At 52.1% G+C, this 17,787-nt stretch overlaps 1 protein-coding gene and 1 long non-coding RNA gene across 3 annotated transcripts; both read left to right on the top strand.

The window, feature by feature from the left end:
• The first annotated feature begins 2,749 nt into the window (after positions 1 to 2,749).
• Positions 2,750 to 16,957, top strand: SDE2 (SDE2 telomere maintenance homolog). 2 transcript variants are annotated; one of them, XM_030302245.1, is made up of 7 exons: positions 2,750 to 2,889; positions 8,466 to 8,583; positions 10,253 to 10,364; positions 10,611 to 10,780; positions 11,510 to 11,624; positions 13,453 to 13,942; positions 16,625 to 16,957. In XM_030302245.1, exons 1-7 carry the CDS (start codon positions 2,770 to 2,772, stop codon positions 16,844 to 16,846), a joined length of 1,347 nt encoding a protein of 448 aa, XP_030158105.1. In that variant the 5' UTR covers positions 2,750 to 2,769; the 3' UTR covers positions 16,847 to 16,957. The 2 variants fall into 2 exon arrangements, with proteins under 2 accessions (XP_030158105.1, XP_030158106.1); XM_030302246.1 differs by lacking the exons at positions 2,750 to 2,889; positions 8,466 to 8,583 and adding an exon at positions 9,856 to 10,047.
• LOC115504971 lies at positions 2,946 to 5,119 on the top strand. Its single transcript, XR_003965868.1, has 2 exons — positions 2,946 to 3,889; positions 4,536 to 5,119. It is a non-coding gene; the product is annotated as an uncharacterized LOC115504971 (long non-coding RNA).
• Positions 16,958 to 17,787: the final 830 nt, after the last annotated feature.

Genomic DNA, 17,787 nt, shown 5'->3' with positions numbered 1-17,787 from the left:
AACCAAGCCGTACCATTGTCTTTTGTCATAACGATGGCATTAACGACTTCCTTTTCTTGCCCCCGAGCATGAACATGGCTGAAAACACATCAGTGTGCCCTGAATGTCACACGGGGACGTAGTGTGCAAATTCGCTAGTTTCGGAGCCCTGCTGTCATTGGTAAAAATTGCCAGAATGTCCAGACTCGCTTCCTGTTCTTGCGGCCCAGCGTGACATTTTGGCTCAGTTGAGCCCGTCATGGGTTGCCACACAAACATTGTCGGGAGCTGTCATTTCCTGGCAGGGGACAATTATCCCACATCGCCCCGGGACGCTCTCACAGTGTCCTCCCGGCCCCAGCCAGTCCTCAAAGAGCAAAGGTGGAGCCAGAGTCAACCTTCTGGAGAACGCGGGCGGGAACAAAGTGTGGCTTATTGGAAAGAACACCGAATATGTCCCCGGAGCAGGGCTACACTATTTTGCTAATAGAGGAACTGACCTCCACCCACTCACCACCTACTGGTCCCAACCCTTCATGCATCTTCCTGTGCCTCCCCTGACACCATGAGGTGGGGAAGGTGACAGCAATTCTATGTTTCCATAACCGCTGACCAGGCTGGCCACACAATAGTGCCCATTAGACACCACTGTATACTCTCAGCTGCCCAGCTAATCAGCTATCTTCCTAGAACTTTTTCTACTCCTATGTCCTTGGCCAGAGCTCTACGAGAGCTCTACCACGAGAGCCACTCTCGGTAACTCAGTTTCCTCGTTATTGTTATTCATTTGTTTATTTTAGAGAGCTAGAGCATCGTGTGGGGGAGGGGCGGAGGGAGAGAGAAGGTTCCAGGCTTAGTGTGACTGCAGGCTCCGTCCACCAAAGTCTGGGATCATGACCTGAGCCGAGATCAAGAGTCAGACACTGAGCCCCCCAGGTGCCCCTCGAGTTGTTTTTTAATAATAGGAATTTAAGTGTAAGAATGAGATAAAGAGTGGACAGTTTCATTCAGACTTGGTTTTAGAAGGATGAGATTTAATGCCAGTAAATAAATGATGTGGACTTTCCTTACTAAAAAGGACTAATTGATCTTTACATATTTGAATCATTGCCCTGAAACAAAAATGTTATATAAGGCGAAGCTGGTCTTTTGTCTGCTTGCTTGTCGGAGGGGAGGACCTTTGAGATAGCCATTTTTTTTTTTTTTTTTTTTTTTAATCCCAAGGAAGAAGAAGAAATGAATGAACAAAGAGGCTTGGGGCTTGGCTTGGCTCCCTCGAGGTTGCATGTTCAGGGGGCACTGAGGGTGGACAGTGGGGAGGCTCAAGTTTTCCAAAGTTTGGACTGTGTTCTTTGTTTTTTAATGTTTATTTATTTTTGAGAGAGAGAGCGTGCAAGCAGGGGAGGGGCAGAGAGAGGGAGACTGAATCCAAAGCGAGCTCGGCGCCGAGCTCGAACTCACAAATGGCAAGATCATGACCTGAGCTGGTCTGCCGCTCAACCATCTTAGCCACCCAGGTGCCCCCCCCCCCTTTTTTTTAAATTTCTTTTTTAATGTCCGTTTATTTTGAGAGAGAATCCCAAGCAGGCTCCGTGCTGTCAGTGCAGAGCCCCACGTGGGGCTTGATCCCACGAAGCAGGAGACCATGACCTGAGTAGAAACGCAGAGTCAGAGGCTTAACTGACTGAGCCGCTCAAGCGCCCCCCCCCCCCCGCCCCCGACTGTGTTTTCATACTTGGTGGGGCCACCAGAGCCACTCTCTCGAGGCACGACATCCTCACCATTTGGTGTAACTCTTGTGTCCCTGGGCCCTTTCTTTGCGTCCATTTCCCTCTGGTGTCAGGGAAATAAACACACCAGTTAGAGCCTGTAACTTCAGGGGCCTTGACCTTCCGAGTTCGCTCCTACAGCCACCCTTCAGTGACTTCCGAGTCTCTGCGAGGTGTCCTCTGCCCAGTGTCTTCAACCGCATAGGGTGGCCACCTCGGGTCAGCCCTGTGGAGTCCCCGCGCCGGGCGGTCAGTCTGCCTCGCCCTCTGCACCTCGGGGGACTTGGCTGTGCGGGCGGCCAGCCGCGGTCCCCATCGCCCCCGGGTCCCCGCCCCGCGGGCCGCTGGGCTCTCCACCCCGCCCCACCCCGGCCCTCGCGCGGCCCGCTCCAGGGGGAGAGGGGAGGCGGTGTGCAAACGGCGCCGACAGCAGGAAGCAAGAAGGCCCTGCGCGCGGCCGGCAGCGGCTGCCGAGGAGGTGGGCGCTGGGCCACCGGGGAGCCCCCGCGGCCGCTCCCTGGCCCTTGGGCGGGGCGGCTCCGAGGCCGGAGGAGGCCGCCCCAACCGCTTCCGGGACTGCAGGGCCGCGCCTCCCGCCCCGGGGGAGCGCGCCTCCTCCGGCCCCGGCTCGCCGAGACCCAAAAATAACCACGCGGCGTCACCGCAGGGGCCCGAGGCCCGCGGGCGGCGCCCCGCACCCGCCTTATCGCGCGCGGCCAGAGCGCTGCAAACCCGGCCCCGCGCGGCTTTTTATACGGGGTCCCCCGAGCCCCGCCCCAGCAACGTCTCCTAGCAACGCCTCGCCCGCGCGCTCCGGCGCCTTATCTGCCTCCTCCAGGCCCTTCCCGTGCCCCTCCCCCGCCGGCGCGGCGCGGCGCGGGGGCCCGGCCCACGTGACTGGCCCCAGGGGAGGGGCGGGGCGAGCGGCCGCTGTGGGGGCGGGGCGCTGAAGGCCCCGTGACGCCATCCAGGCGCGCCGGGCGAGTCGTGGCTCCTTCTCCCCCGGCAGTCGCTCGCTGAGATGGCGGAGGCTGCGGCGCTGGTGTGGGTTCGCGGCCCCGGCCTCGGGTGCCAGGCGGTGCGCTGTGCCTCGGCCTCGTGCTCCGTACGCGATGTGATCCGCCGACACTGCCGGGATCAGGTGGGGTTCGCGCTCCCCGGGAAGAGGGAGACAGCGGCGGGCGGAGCGGGGCGGGGCGGGGCGGGCAGGGCTGGGTGACCAGGGTCTGGCGGGGGCGCGTCTCTTCCCTGGGGTTGTGTTTCTGGGGCTGAAGGCCCCCCAGTGTGAAGGTGCTTCGAGCTGATACTGAGGCCTTGTTTTGCTTTTGTGTTGGGGTGTTGGGGTGGTGGTGGTTCTATCTCCCTCCAGAGCGGGGAGCAGCCCCTCCGCTCTCAGGCGCTCAGTCCAGCCCTCAGTCTGGACTCTCAGCGCCCCGGGGCATTGTTCCTCCGTGCGTTCAGGAGGCCATTGGACCCGCTGGCTTCTGAGGCTCATTTCCTTACATTTCCCCTGCATGCACCCTATGCGTTTTGTCCCCTGATCACCCAGCCCGGTTAGCTCCAACCCGGGACAGAGTGCCCTGTCCAAACCCGGGCCACAGGATGGTGGCGGAGGGAGACGGGAAATGGGTTGGTAGGGTCCCTGGTCGAGGCCCAGGCCTCCCACTCGTGTCCTGGTGAGGGCGTGGGTTCGTGCGGTCTGTCGTTTAGATCTCTTCATTTGGCGGTCACATTTGTCCGTGCATATTTTTGAACACCTGTCACGGACTTGTGAAGTTCTGTGTGCGGTTTACTTAATAGTCAAGCAAGCAGCTTTTACCAGCCGTAAACTGGTAAACCTTGAACCTGTTTGGTTCTTCAGTGGTCTCCCTGAATCTAATTTTAATTTTGGCACTTGATGGAGTCGTCTGTTTTTCTTTATAACTTCACGAAGTCCCTCTTTTCCTAGGCTGTTTCTTCTGCTTTGTTACTTACGGGCTTAACACATGTTAACACTGCAGTCTAAACCGAATTTGTATTTGGACCGGTTCCATGAGGAAGCAACACGTCTTTCCAAATAACGTGGTTTTTCAGCTTCCCCATTTGTTTTTCTACACTGCAGTCCAGTGTGAAAGCTGTCAGAGGTGTGTTTGGCCATCCAGGTGGGGAACTGTTTTACAAAATAGGTTTTAGTATCTCTGACAATCTTATTTCACGAATAAGTGAAATATTAGTTTAGTGATTTTAATATCTCTGAAAATATTTCTAATCTCATGGCAGTTGATCCAAAATGACCAGAAAGAATAGGATCTTAATCATGAGAAGTATTGGAAAAAATAATTCTAAGTAAGAGGGGAGAAATATAAATGAAGGATTCAGTCGGGTGCTCAAGAAATACGACCGTGGCATGTGTGAACAGAAACAAGAAACTTATAAAAGGGCATTTGATGAGATACTGGAACGAATAAAAATAGCTCAAGTTCACGTCTGTGCTTTTTATTTTTATTTATTTACTTATTAAACAATTTTTTTTTAAACATTTATTTATCTTTGAGAGACGGAGCGAGACAGAGCATGAGCAGGGGAGGGGCAGAGACACAGGGAGACACAGAATAGGAAGCAGCTCCAGGCTCTCAGCTGACAGCACACAGCCTGATGCGGGGGCTCAAACTCAGGAACTGCGAGATCGTGACCTGAGCCCCCCAGGTGCCCCACATCTGTGCTTTTTAGAGCCAAATTATTGGGACGCAGGATGAAGTCGGTGTTCGTTCCCACCGAGAGAGTAAAAATCTGTTGGCTGGTCTGCAGGCTAGGATAGCACAGATGAAGCCGGCTGCAGAGTTAATAGGAAATTTATTTCTCCCGGGGACCTGGTGCGGTTGTGAAATGTCATCGTGACTCCCTCGGCAGTCTCCTGCTTTCTGATTCACCGAGAAGCCTCGATCTAGAAAATTACAGACTACGAGACACTTTCCTGTTTGAAACGTTATCAGTAAGAATGAAGCATCCCACTCTTGCCTGGAGAATCTAAGTCCCTTTGATCCAGAGAAGCACTCTATCTGGATTTCCAGCCCGGGCGCAGAACTTCAGATTCGGAGTTCTGAACACGACATTCCACGTTTATCTTAACTTTGTGGTTTCCAAGGAGACAGGAGCCTGGATCTAATCTACTTCGTAGTCTGGACCTGATGTTGCCCCTTTTAGACACAGCTCAGCTCATTTTGAGTCTCTCAAAACACTTTCATTTAAATTTCACCCAAATTCCACCCTTGCCCCAAATCCTGCAACAATTATTTTTTGGTGGTGGTGGTGAGACACCCCTGCGAGTGCAATCCTCCCCCCCCTCCCCCCCCCAAGCAGTGAGTCAATAAACTTGGCTTTGTTGAACTACTGGTCTGTCTCTGGTAGCCTCAGGCCTTGTGTTCGAAAAACTTGATAATGTGCAAAGGTTAAAGGCCCTTGAATTGATTCTAAATTTCCTTTGCTCTTGGTTTCTACTAGTGATTGTTGACAAGAATGTGACAAGTAGAAAATGCAATTTTGTTGATCTGTTGTCTTAACAAGCAGTTCTTGTTTGGAAATGGAGTGTGGTGTATATAATTTTTCTGCTTTCGCATGAATGCCTTTTAAAGTTATTTAGAATTTTGGGGGCACCTGGGTGGCCCAGTCGGCTAAGCATCCAACTTCGGCTCAGGTCCTGATCTCACGGTTTGTGGGTTCAAACCCCACGTAGTCTCTGTGCTGATAGCTTGGAGCCTGGAGCCTGTTTTGGATTCTGTGTCTCCCTCTCTCTCTCTGCCCGTGCCCCGCTTGTGTTCTCTCTCTCTCGAAAATAAATGAGTAAACGTTAAAAATTTAAAAAAAATTTTTTTTTTTCAACGTTTATTTATTTTTGGGACAGAGAGAGACAGAGCATGAACGGGGGAGGGGCAGAGAGAGAGGGAGACACAGAATCGGAAACAGGCTCCAGGCTCCGAGCCATCAGCCCAGAGCCCGACGCGGGGCTCGAACTCACGGACCGCGAGATCGTGACCTGGCTGAAGTCGGCCGCTTAACCGACTGCGCCACCGAGGCGCCCCTAAACGTTAAAAATTAAAAAAAAAAATTGGAATTACCCTCGCTTTGCCCAGTGTCCTGTCCCGTCTTCCCTGCTGAATGGCTTACTTAGCGTTAGTTCTCTCTCCCCTGCATTTCCCAGTGTTTTCCCTTTTTCCTGGATCAGTACTCCCAGTGCGCACACTTGAGCCCGCATCCCTTCCAGCTGTCCCCTCATCTTCCCTGGTTTTCTTTATAGAAAATACCCTTGAACGTAAACCTCTCTCCTTCGGTGCCGTCCTCCAGTTGGGCTTCCGTGCCCATCACTCCAGCAGAGCAACTCGCGCCTCGCGGGTCAGGGTCTTGTGTGTTGCCGTATCTGGTGATCAGTTTCCAGTCTTCCTCTCTCGTGGCCTCTCAGCATCCGTGGGCACAGGCGACCGTTCCCTCCGGTCCAGACGTCACCCTCATTCTCTTCCACCTCGCTGGCCTCCCTTCCAGTGTCTCTCGCCGCTTCCTCCTCATCTCCCTGGTCTCTAAACCTTAGAGTGGCCGGGCCGAGTTTTCTGATCCTTGTTCTGACGCTTCCTCCTCCCCCACGTAGGCAACTTCGTCCATTCTCAGGGCGGTAAGTACCATCGGTGTGTTGACGTCTCCCAGATGTAAGGCTCCAGCCCAGCCCTCTGCCCTAGACTCCAGACTTGTGTCCCCACCGGGTTACCCCGCATCTCGCATGGCTGTTAGGCCTCTCAGAGAAGCACACCCAGCATGAGACCAGTACTCTCCCCAAATACGTGCCGTCTCACTCTTCCCCTTAGGCCAGATTTTTGGGCTCCTCTGTATTCCTCTGTTGATCTCACTGCCCTCACTCAGGGCACTAGGGCCCCTCACGGTCCTCATCACCTTCCGTCTACCACCCCTGGTGCAGATGGCCCTCGTGTCTCACCTGGATTGTCATGATATGACGTCTCTGCTTCTGTAGTCTCATTTCCAGTTCACCAGCTTGAGTGATCCTTTTTTTTTTTTTTTAATTTTTTTAAATGTGTTATTTATTTTTGAGACAGGGAGAGACAGAGTGTGAGCAGGGGAGGGGCAGAGAGAGAGAGGGAGACACAGAATCCGAAGCAGGCTCCAGGCTCCGAGCTGTCAGCACAGAGCCCGACGTGGGACTCGAACCCATGAATCGCGAGATCATGACCTGAGCCGAAGTTGGATGCTTAACTGACTGAGCCACCCAGGCGCCCCGTAGAGTGATCCTTAAAGACTATAACTCAGCTCTCAATTTGTTCAAAACCCTGCAACGGCTTCATTCAGAGTAAAACCAAAGTCCTTACAGTGGCCTCTAAGGCCTTCTCCTTCCCCTTTTGTAGATTTCTTCCAGCCACACCTGTGGGGTTGATGTTCCATGCGTATCTAGGCTTATCCCTCCTGCCCGCCTTTGCATTTGGGCTCTCTGGAGTGCTGTCCCCCACGTGGCCTGTTCTCTCCCTTTGCTTAATTCTCTGCTCAAATGTCACTTGGCCCGAGAGGCTCCTCTTGACCGCCTGTATGTAAAATGTATTACCACCATGCCCGTCTGCAGATGCTGCCCCTTCACTCTGCTCATCGCCATTTGACATAGTATGTACTTCATGTGCTCGTCATCTGGGTTTCCCCACTGGAGTGTAAGCTCCGTGAGGGAGGGTCTGTGTTCACTGTATTACTCACTACAGTATCCCAGCGCTTAGAAAGTACCTGGCAAACAGTAGGGACTTAATATTTGTTGAATGAACAGATAGTTCCTGTTGAAATAGCTGTGTGGTGTGGTTCAGAGTGAGTGTTCGTTGTGTCTGTTTTAGGAAGACACCAATCGTGCGTTTTAAAAAAAATTCTTAGAGCTTGTGTGCGCGAGCTGGGAAGGGGCAGAGGGAGGGGGAGAGAGAATCCCCAGCAGGCCCCACACTCAGCGAGGAGCCCAACACGGTACCTTATCTCACGACCATGAGATCCTGACCTGAGCCGAGATCAAGAGTCCGACGCTCAATGGACGGAGTCACCCAGGCACCCCACTAGTCATGCATTTTTCCTTTTGTTGGGGTTTGGTCTCTTAGCACTTGATGTTACAGATTTAATTGTGTACTTCGGAGGGTACTCCTCTGTTGTCTCACTTTATGGCGTCACAGACTTGGTTAGAAAGACTTAACAGGTTACATATTTTTTATCTATCACTTGTTCTGAGAGTTTTTGAAATACACGGAGCGGGCTTAGGGCTATGCCGGCTTCTGCTGTGAGTCGGGGACACGAGCAGAGATCACCGCCGCCAGCTGGCCCAGAATACTTACGGTCACTTCCAAACCTGTTCGGCTTGACATTCCCTGTTTACAAAAGTCAGGACAGAATGGGACTTGCAGAGTTACTGGGTCTGAGCCCCACACAGCTCCCTACCTTGGCTCTGGTTTCCTGCCAGAGAAGAAGGCGGCGGTTTTTATTTTCACCCGAAAGACAAACAGTTCTCGTACGTGTCATGGTGAGGTGTCAGGAAAAAATTGTGCGAAATGACTTTTTTCTTTCAGTAGTTTCGACTTTCAGTTCAGCAAATGCTCGTTGACCACTCGCTCTCTGCGTGTAACTGGAGTAATGAAAAGATAACGGGCCAGGCCCCTTCCTGCAGGAAACTCGTGTGGTCTCGTAAACAGCATTTAAAAACCCCGAACTTGTCTCTAGGATGTTCCAGTGGAATGCTTCTTTGTGAAGTGCGACGGATCGCTCACGGACACCAGTGACAGAGTGCGGCATGGCGCCGTCTATAGTCTGGAACCCAGGCTCCGCGGTGGCAAAGGAGGTAGGACAGGAGCGGCGGCTGCTCACCGTGGAGCCCCCACCTTGAGCCCCGTGCGTTAAATTCACCAGCTCCTTGGCCTCTGTAGTTTCCGGTTTTGTTTGCCTTCTGAAATCCTTTAGTTACTTACCTAGTTTTGAATATTTTCTCTTTTATTCCTTTTTTTTTTTTTTTTAAGTTTATTTGAGAGAGATCTCAAGCAGAGAGATGGGGGACAGAGAATCCCACACAGGCTCTGCACTGTCAGCACAGAGCCTGATGCGGGGCTTGATCTCACGAACCCTGAGGTCATCACCTAGTCAGGATCAAGGGTTGGACGCTTAATTGACCGAACCACCCAGGCACCCCTTTCTTTTATCCTTTTTGAGGACTATATTGTCTGATTAGTTTCTACCTTCGTCGGCAGGATAACACTCGGGCAACCTAGGTTCTAAAACTTCGGGGAAGATTTGATGAGAGATGATCATTACTCTGTCCAGTTTGCTGAAGGAGGAACGTTAAAACAACTAAATCGGCTGCTTTCATCAAGATTTTGTCTGGTTATTGTAGCTCCAAGGGAGGACTGACGTCAGCTTGTGAAATAACAGTCGTTTCCAGGTCGGGGTAGATTACGAGGGAAAAGAAACTAAATGAGCAAACACTGAGAATTACAGGGGTTCTGGGTGTTTCTCCTGATGTACTGGCCTGTAATCCCGAAGCTTTCTCAACACCTACCGTGATTTGGTGCGGTTTTCAGAGAGCTGGCATCGAATTACAATCATCCTGCTGCTGTTTGAAACTGTGTCTGTGAGAATGAAGCTTATCATATGAGCCAGTGACAACTTAAAATTGCTTTTGCTTTGAAACTCACTGCAAAATCTCACCATAAATTACTTCTTAATTTTTTTATTAAAATTTTTTCTAAGTATCTTTAAGACAGAGAGAGAGTTGGGGCACCGGGGTGGCTCAGTCGGTTAAGCGTTCGACTTCGACTCAGGTCATGATCTCGCCGTTTCTGGGTTCGAGCCCCGTGTCAGGGTCTGTGCTGACAGCTCAGAGCCTGGAGCCTGCTTTGGATTCTGTGTCTCCCTTTCTCTCTCTGCCCCCCCCCCCCCACTCACATGCGTGCTCCCTGTCTCTCAAAAACAAAAAAAAATTCTTTTGAAAAATTAAAAAAGAGACAGTGGACACGTGAATGCGAACGGGGGAGGGGGCGGGGGCAGAGAGAAGGGAGAGGGAGAACCCCAAGCAGGCTCCACGTTGTCTGCACAGAGCCCAATGTGGGCTCTGAACTCATGAACTGTGAGATCTTGACCTGAGCTGAAACCAGACGCTTAGCTGACTGAGCCACCCCACGGGCCCCTCACCATGAAGTTTAGTTTAAGTTCTTCATCCGGGAATCTTGGGATCTGTGGCACTGGGCAAAGCCCTCCGAAGAGCCCCAGTGGCGTGGATGCCGTGTTGCGGAGATCCAGAGGAAGGGCGAAGGTGTGAAGCTGAATGGAGTTTATCAGTACTTTTACCTGGGTGGGGTCCTGACGTCCCTTTCTTTTAAAAAAAAAAAAAAAAAGAAAAGAAAGAATGAAAGAGATCCTTTTTACTCTTGTGGCCGAACACTGTTTTCACGAATTGGCCTTTACCCACCCCCTTGAACCCCCTCACCTGCTCTCTCCAAATGTGTGTATCTGCTCAGGGTTCGGATCTATGCTCCGCGCTCTTGGTGCTCAGATTGAGAAGACGACCAACCGAGAGGCTTGCCGGGACCTCAGCGGGCGGAGGCTGCGAGATGTCAACCACGAGAAAGCGTAAGACGCCCCCTGTTTCGGTTGTTTCGAAGAGAGCGGTGTTTTCTGTCGGTGGTGGTCGTGCGCGTGCCGTGCGTACGGAAACGTAGACTTGAAATGTTAGCGCTCTCATCCATCGCTCTCGACTCTCATCTCTCCCTGTCCGAGGGAAAGTCACAGCACGCGCGGGACAGGGCGAATTTGTCGCGGGGGAGGGGGCTCTTTCTGTGTAAACGGGCGGGCGCGTGATCGTCTCTCGCGTCCCAGGATGGCCGAGTGGGTGAAACAGCAGGCCGAGCGAGAGGCTGAAAAGGAGCAGAAGCGTCTGGAGCGGCTGCAGCGGAAGCTGGCGGAGCCCAGACCCTGCTCGGCCAACCCCGCCTACCAGCGGCAGTGCCACGAGATGGCCGAGCGCCTGGAGGACTCGGTCCTCAAAGGTGAGAAGGAGTCACGCCGTCCCCCGCGCACGGAGGGCGGTCCTCGGGTCCCTTGGGTTACAGAGCCCCGAGGACCGGATGGAGGCCGGGGGGTGGGGGTCTCCGCTCAGTGACAACCCACGCTCCTTACACTCCAGCACAGACGGCACACTCACATGGTGTTTGTACTTGACTCCCGCGGGCCCCAGGTAAGAACCTCCTTGTGCTCGGTGGGGCTGTCCTGTGTCTTCAGGAGGAGTTGAGACCTCAGCACGTTTGTTTCTAGTTTTAGGTCAGTGTTTTTAATGGTATTTTAAGGAGAACGACGGTCCTCGGCTTCCGTGTGTATTTTTTGTATCCAGAGCGTTAATGCTGGGGCCGTTGGGGTTTCGGCTGAATCAGAAGGAATCTTTTCAGTCAGGAGGTTATAACAAAGTGATACCCAAGTAATATGTACAAGGGGGCAGACCAGCAGGCGTGGGGAGGCCGGACACGAACCTGTCCGTGTCAGGGCTGCAGACTGGATGCCGGTGTTTTCCAACCTGCTTCCAGAGCCGGAATGCTCAGTGCTTAGCTCTGTGTAAATTTGAGGCGACTCTCACAGTAACCGTAGCAAATCTTGGTCCGATAAGAGACTAGATCCGGAGCTTTGGATGACAACGCAGTTGTCTTGTAGTCCGTACTGGGTATGACTTCTTTAATTGTCCTTACTCCTGACAGCGTAACTGAGTTGTTAACACTTGTGGTTAGGTATGCAGGCTGCTTCCAGCAAGGTGGTGTCGGCGGAAATTGGGGAGAGTCGGAAACGACCCAACAAATCAAAAACGGACAGAGGAGCCAGTTCAGGGAAGAGGAAATGCTTTTGGTAAGTATGTGCTTCGTTTTCATCACGAAGAGATCTGTGCGGACTGACGCATTTCCTTCTTGTCTGTCTGACGTAAACACTTTTAGTTTTTCATTTTTACTTATTTATTTTTTAAGTTCACTTATCTATTTTGAGGGGAGGGGAGAGGGAGGGAAAGAGGGAGGGAGAGAAGGAGAGAGAGAGCATGCCAAGCAGCCTCTGCACTGGCAGTGCAGAGCCCGACGTGGGGCTTGAACCCGTGAACTGTGAGATCACGACCTGAGCCGAAATCAAGGGTCGGACACTTATCCGACCGAGCCACCCAGGCGCCCCTGGCATAAATGCTTTTTAAAGTAATGTTTGAAGGGAGCTCAGAAATTTCCAGAATGCTTCGGTCTTCAAGTCTGCACGGTTGTCACACTGGACACACCGCTCGTGGCTTCTGCCTCGAGTACCAGGCATGCCGTCGAAAGGAGCAGGGTTTTTTTTACAGTGAAAGATCATCCGAAAGTAAGTTTATACTTGAATTACTGTTTGGCGTTGAAAGAGTTAACTTTCAGCCATTCTTGGTGGAAGCTGTACTTTCTAGATTCTTCTGTCTTCTCTGTGGTTTTTCACGGTCGTTACTGACGTGTTTGGCGGCTGCCCTACCTCTCCTGGCCGCTTGTGCACTTGCCGCTGGAAAGCACAGTGGTGCCTTTTCTTGTCCGTCCTCGGGAGCTCTCCCGCCCTTCCCACTTGGTCCTCCGGTTACTAGTTCTAGAAAATCCCTTGGGCCGAGTTCTAGAAAATCCGTCCAGATGGATCTTGCTTCCTTGTTGGCTTCTGCCTTGGGGATAGAAAGGAAATTATTAACCGAAGACCACGTAACTCTGCGAGTCCAGCATAGAATCTGGGGTGTTCTTTGTGAAATAGGAATCAAGCGTTCTTGAGAGAAAAGGTAGCGGTGTTGAGTGCTGGGGCAACGGCTAGCGAGACAGAGACAGTGTGAGCAGGGAAGGGGCAGAAGGAGAGGGAGACAGAGAGAGGATCCCAAGCAGGCTCTTCGGTGTGGGGCTTGAACTCACGAACCGCGAGATCGTGACCTGAGCCACAATCAAGAATCGGATGCTTAACCGACTGAGCCACCCAGGCGCCCCGAGATATGATTTATATACGCCAAAGTTCACACGTTCTGATTGAATAGTTGTGTGAGTGTTGAAAAATCGTGTAACCGCTACCAAAATCAAGATACAGAATATGGCATTTGCCTAAAAATTGCCGGTGTGCCCCTTCACGGTTAGTTCCCGCGCCCCCAACCCCGAACCCCGCTGATCTGTGATGGTTTTGTCTTTCTGGGGGGTCCCACAGCCCTGCGTGTCTGGCTTTTCTCACTTAGCGCGATGCTTTGCAGCCCGTGGCTGGGATTGTATGCGTCATTCGTTCCTCCTTAGTGCCAAGTATTATCTTTTCTATCTCTCCGTTCTCCTGTCGATAGTTTGGGAAGTTTCCAGTTTGGGGCAATTACAGACTTTTCTTTTAACTGCTTGTTATCTTATGTAGTTTCTAACAGTTGAGATTCATAGGAGATAGGAAAAATAGCTTTAGACAAAATCAGTTTTGCTCTAAGAGATTCACGCCTTTAAAGAGGAGTCCTTCTCGGATCTTTAGGACAGTGGGTTCCAGGCGGGTTCCGGTCGTAACTGAATCTCGCCGTCTGTTTATCCCCAGGAGTATCTTCTGGAAATTACCTGCACTCCATCTCCAGCGAGCAGACACTTGGATCCGACAGGGCCCGCTCCCTGGACAGGCAGGGGCTCTGTCCCACATAGAAGCTGGGGGTGGTGTCATGCCTTTCTGTCCCCTGCAGGTTGGGCACGGAAGGACTAGAGACCGCAGAGGAGTCCAGCTCAGAGACCTCGGATGGCGACGGGGAAGAAGCTCCCGGCACTTCAGGAGTGAACTTCCACACTCCCAGAAATGGCGATGGCGCTGAGGCGGCAGCCGAATCTGCCGGCAGCTGTCCGAGGGCGGGCGTGCGGGCTGCGGACTCTAGGCCCCCGGAGCCGCCGCAGGCGCCCGGGCCAGGCTCTGGGTGTGCGGTCTCCGCAGACGCCGGGCCGGGCCGGACCTCCGCCGGGGGGCGCGAGCAGGGGACCGTGCCCGTGGAAACAGAGAAGAGCCTGGAGCAGGGAGGGGCCGGGGGCGAGGAGCCCGCAGAAGAGGGGGCGGCCGGGGCAGGACCGACCGAAGAGTCACAGGCACGGGAGGCGACTGACACGGCTGCCGAGGTAGCGCCCGGAGAGTGCGGGGGAAGCGCGCCAGTGACCAAACCGGAGGACGGCCGGTCAGGAAACTCGGTAAGTGACTGGGGCCCCGTCTCCGGCCACGTCAGCCTTATGGCCTCAGTAAGTCCTTGAAATGAAAACGTGCTTCCCCCACTGGGCTGCTTGGGGGAAGGTCCGTTAAATGACCAGCGGTGCGATGAGTGAAGCTTGCCTAACCCCTCCGAAAATCCTAGATTGGTTTCTTTTCAAGTCTGGGGTGTGTATCATTTTGCCACGGGACGGTGTCCCTGGTTCCCTAGTTTATCGGTTCTAAGCTGCGCATTTACCATTTTAGTAATCTGTGAATTTGGACACGTCACATATCATAGTTTAGTTGGTATCAGTTATCCTTTTTTTTTTTATGTTTATTTTTGAGAGAGTGCAGGCACCCACACGCGAGTGGGGCAGGGGCTGGGAGGGGGACACAGGGTCCGAAGCGGGTTCCACACTGACATCAGCAAGCCCGACGCGGGGCTCGAACTCACGAGCCGCGAAATCACAACCGGAGCCAACTGCTGACGCCCAACGGACGCAGCCCCCCAGGCGCCCCTGTTTATTGTTTGTCGATAACATAGACGATAACGAGGCGTGATGCAGCAGATGGCATTTTAGAGGGGCTGAAACGTGCTCATTTTCTAGCACCGAATCCCCGGTTGCTTTGTTTCTTTCTCGCGTGCGAGACTGTTGGGACAGTTGGCGTCAGCGGGATGTGACGCTCTCTCTGCAGGGAGAGGGGCAGCTGCCTTCTAATTTGTCTTCGCGTCTTAAGCTCTGCATCCCGCCATCAAAGGATGGTTTTCGCTGCACACAGTGTCCCTCCGGTTGTTCAGGACTCACGGCCTTCAGTGGACCAGCTTCCAGGAAGACTCTTCAACGTTTACCGTTTGATCTAATAATGATTTGCTTTCTAGACTAGATGCACCCGGAACTACCTGCTGTCCTTCGGTGAACACGAAGCCTATCGTTATTTGTTTAACCAGCACCTTCCCTACCCTCAATTACAAAGCGGGAAGGCATCGATTGCATTCTCTAGGGAGGACAGTGGAATTGTTTATGCAAAGGGCTTTAATTTGGCTCTCACGCCATCTCTGCAGGGGTCAGCCTGTAGCTTTTGTGTTTCTCTTTTTTTATGTTTACTTTTGAGACAGAGAGACGGAGTGTGAGCGGGGAAGGGGCAGAGAAAGAGAGGGAGACAGAATCCCAAGCAGGCTCCGGGCTCCGACAGCTCGGAGCCCAACACGGGGCTTGAACTCATGAACTTTGAGATGATGACCTGAGCCGAAGTCGGCCGCTCACCTGACTGAGCCACCCGGGCGCCCCTATAGTATTCTTATACATTAGAAGCTTTTTCCTGTCTGAAGTCATAGAAACGTGAGTAAAGGGATATTTTAGGCATAAGATAAGGAGTAAGACCCGGTTGACTTCTTTGAGCCTTCAGTCATGGAAACTGTTCTTGGTGGGGAGGTACGGATGTGTTCCTCACCACCGTGTGCAGCCGTAGGTGGTGATTTAGGATTTGGCCAGAAATAATGAAACCAAGATTTACTCCTGAAAGCTACCAAAATGGTTCTTTTTAAAAAATAAAGTTCAACAAGAAGGATTAAGATTCTGTCCCTAGAACTCTTTAACGATTGAAAAATAACTTACTGTGATGGAAAATTACTCTTCTTGAATATATATTTTTTATAATTTTTTTAATGTTGATTTATTTTTGAGAGAGAGACACACAGTGTGAGCAGGGGAGGGGCCGAGAGAGAGGGAGACACAGAATCGGAAGCAGGCTCCAGGCTCCAAGCTGTCAGCACACAGCCCGACGCGGGGCTCGAACCCACGGACTGCGAGATCATGACCTGAGCCGAAGTCGGACGCTTCACCGACTGAGCCACCCAGGCGCCCCATTGAATATATTTTTTAAAAACTCCCGTATGTGAACATTCTTGTCCTTTGCAGAGCGTCCCTGGCTAGAAGTATTTCCTTGCATCTGAGAGTCTGGAAAGGCTGCCGGACGGCTCGAACGATTACAAGGCTGTTGAACCGTGTTTGGATTTGTTGAGTTATAAACGTGGGAACTCAGTCTTAATCATTAAGTTAGAGCGTCAGGGTGATGGAATCAGAAGATGTGCAGGCCTGGAATCTCATGAATGTTAAACTTCACGAGGGTGCCACTCTTGGTTGTAACAGTGTGGGGCTGGGCTGGATGTGTCTTGCTGTTTGACCTACTGGAAAATCCAAAAAAGAAGAAAAGTCGTATTAAGAATCTGGGGGGGGTGCCTGGGTGGCTCAGTCGGTGAAGCGTCTGACTCTCGGTTTCAGCTCAGGTCATTATCTTGCAGTTTGAGAGTTCAAGCCCCCATTTGGGCCGACAGCATGGAGCCTGCTTGGGATTCTCTCTCTCTCCCTCTCTCTCTGCCCCTTCCCCTCCCGCTCAGTCTGTCTCTCTTGAAATGAATACACTTAAAAAAGGGATCTGGCCATCTTGTAACTTCTGTGACTGTTCTGAATGCTTGTTTCTAAATGTACAGATGAGAAATTCATGGTCGTCAGTGTTCATAAGGAGAATCTGTGTGGAATGACACGTAGACGATTATTAAAATTCAGTAGCGAGATACGGCTAATTAAATGAGAATTCCTTGATCAGCAGAGCACCGTGGACAGTTAAGGAGAGTCCTCAGGGGGAGGAGCTCGTTTTAAATACTTTCTTTTCTTTCCTCTCAGGATACTGGTCTGGCAACTCTAGACTTGCTGGCATTCACCTCCGCGGCGGAAATGGAGGCGCTGGGCTTGGACAGGCTCAAGAGTGAACTGACGGCCCGGGGGCTGAAATGTGGGGGCACCCTGCGGGAGCGGGCCGCCAGGCTCTTTTCTGTCCGCGGCCTGGCCAGGGAACAGATGGACCCCGCTCTGTTCGCCAGGCCGCCGAGGGGGAAGAAGAAATGAATGGCCGTGGCCGATTTCCTCCTCCTGTATCGTCTGGCGTTTCTAACCTGCATAGTGGTGGCTCTTGGCCATTCTTCCTGTTGATATTAAAGCTGACTTTTTAATAACCCAGTTCCAACTCTCCTTTTGTTCGCTCTTTATAGAATTAATGTGTGAGACCGTCTGGGCCGGAAGTTTTCTTTGCAGGATGGGTTTTTATAACAGATTTCGTTTTCTTTAATACCTATAGGGCTGGTCGGCCTTTTGGTTTCCTCTTGTGTCGTTTAGGCAAGTCATACTGTTGACCCTTGAACATCCCAGGTCTGGGAAGCACGGGTCCACAGGTATGTGGGTTTTTTTCAGTAAGTACAGCACAGCACTGTAAACGTATTTTAGGATTTTTCCCAGTAACGTTTTCTTCTCTCGAGTTCACTTTATTGTGAGAATGCCACCTGCAAAGTAGGTGTTCAGCCGCCGTTTATGTTCTCAGTCAGGCCTCCCGTCCACAGGAGGGTAGGGGTAGCCGGGGTATTTGGGGACCGTCAAAAGTTATACATGGCTTTTCAGCTGCACGGGGGTCGATGCCTCTAACCCCTGCATTGTTCAAGGGTCAGCTGTGTTTTCGAAGAATTTATTCATTTGACCCAAGTTGTTAGTTTTTTGGACATAATTACTCATGGTGGTCCCTCCCTGTTTGTTTATTTACTTTTTAAGTTTTCTTTAATTTTGAGAGGAAGGAAGGGAGAGAGAGTGCACACAGGGGAGGGGCAGAGAGAGGGAAAGAGAGAGGATCCCAAGCAGGCTCCGCGTTGCCAGGGCAGAGCCTGACACGGGGCTTGAACCCACGAACCGTGAGATCACGACCTGAGCCGAAATCAAGAGTCAGATGCTCAACTGACTGAGCCACCCAGGCGCCCCTAGGCCTTTCTCTGATACAAGTATTTAAAGTTACACGCTTTTCT

This window comes from Lynx canadensis, chromosome F1 (genome assembly GCF_007474595.2).
Source record: "Lynx canadensis isolate LIC74 chromosome F1, mLynCan4.pri.v2, whole genome shotgun sequence".
In the NCBI taxonomy this organism is placed as follows: domain Eukaryota; kingdom Metazoa; phylum Chordata; class Mammalia; order Carnivora; family Felidae; genus Lynx; species Lynx canadensis.
The sequence above is the reverse complement of the archived record's forward strand: the minus strand, read 5'-3'. Positions and strand labels throughout refer to the sequence as shown.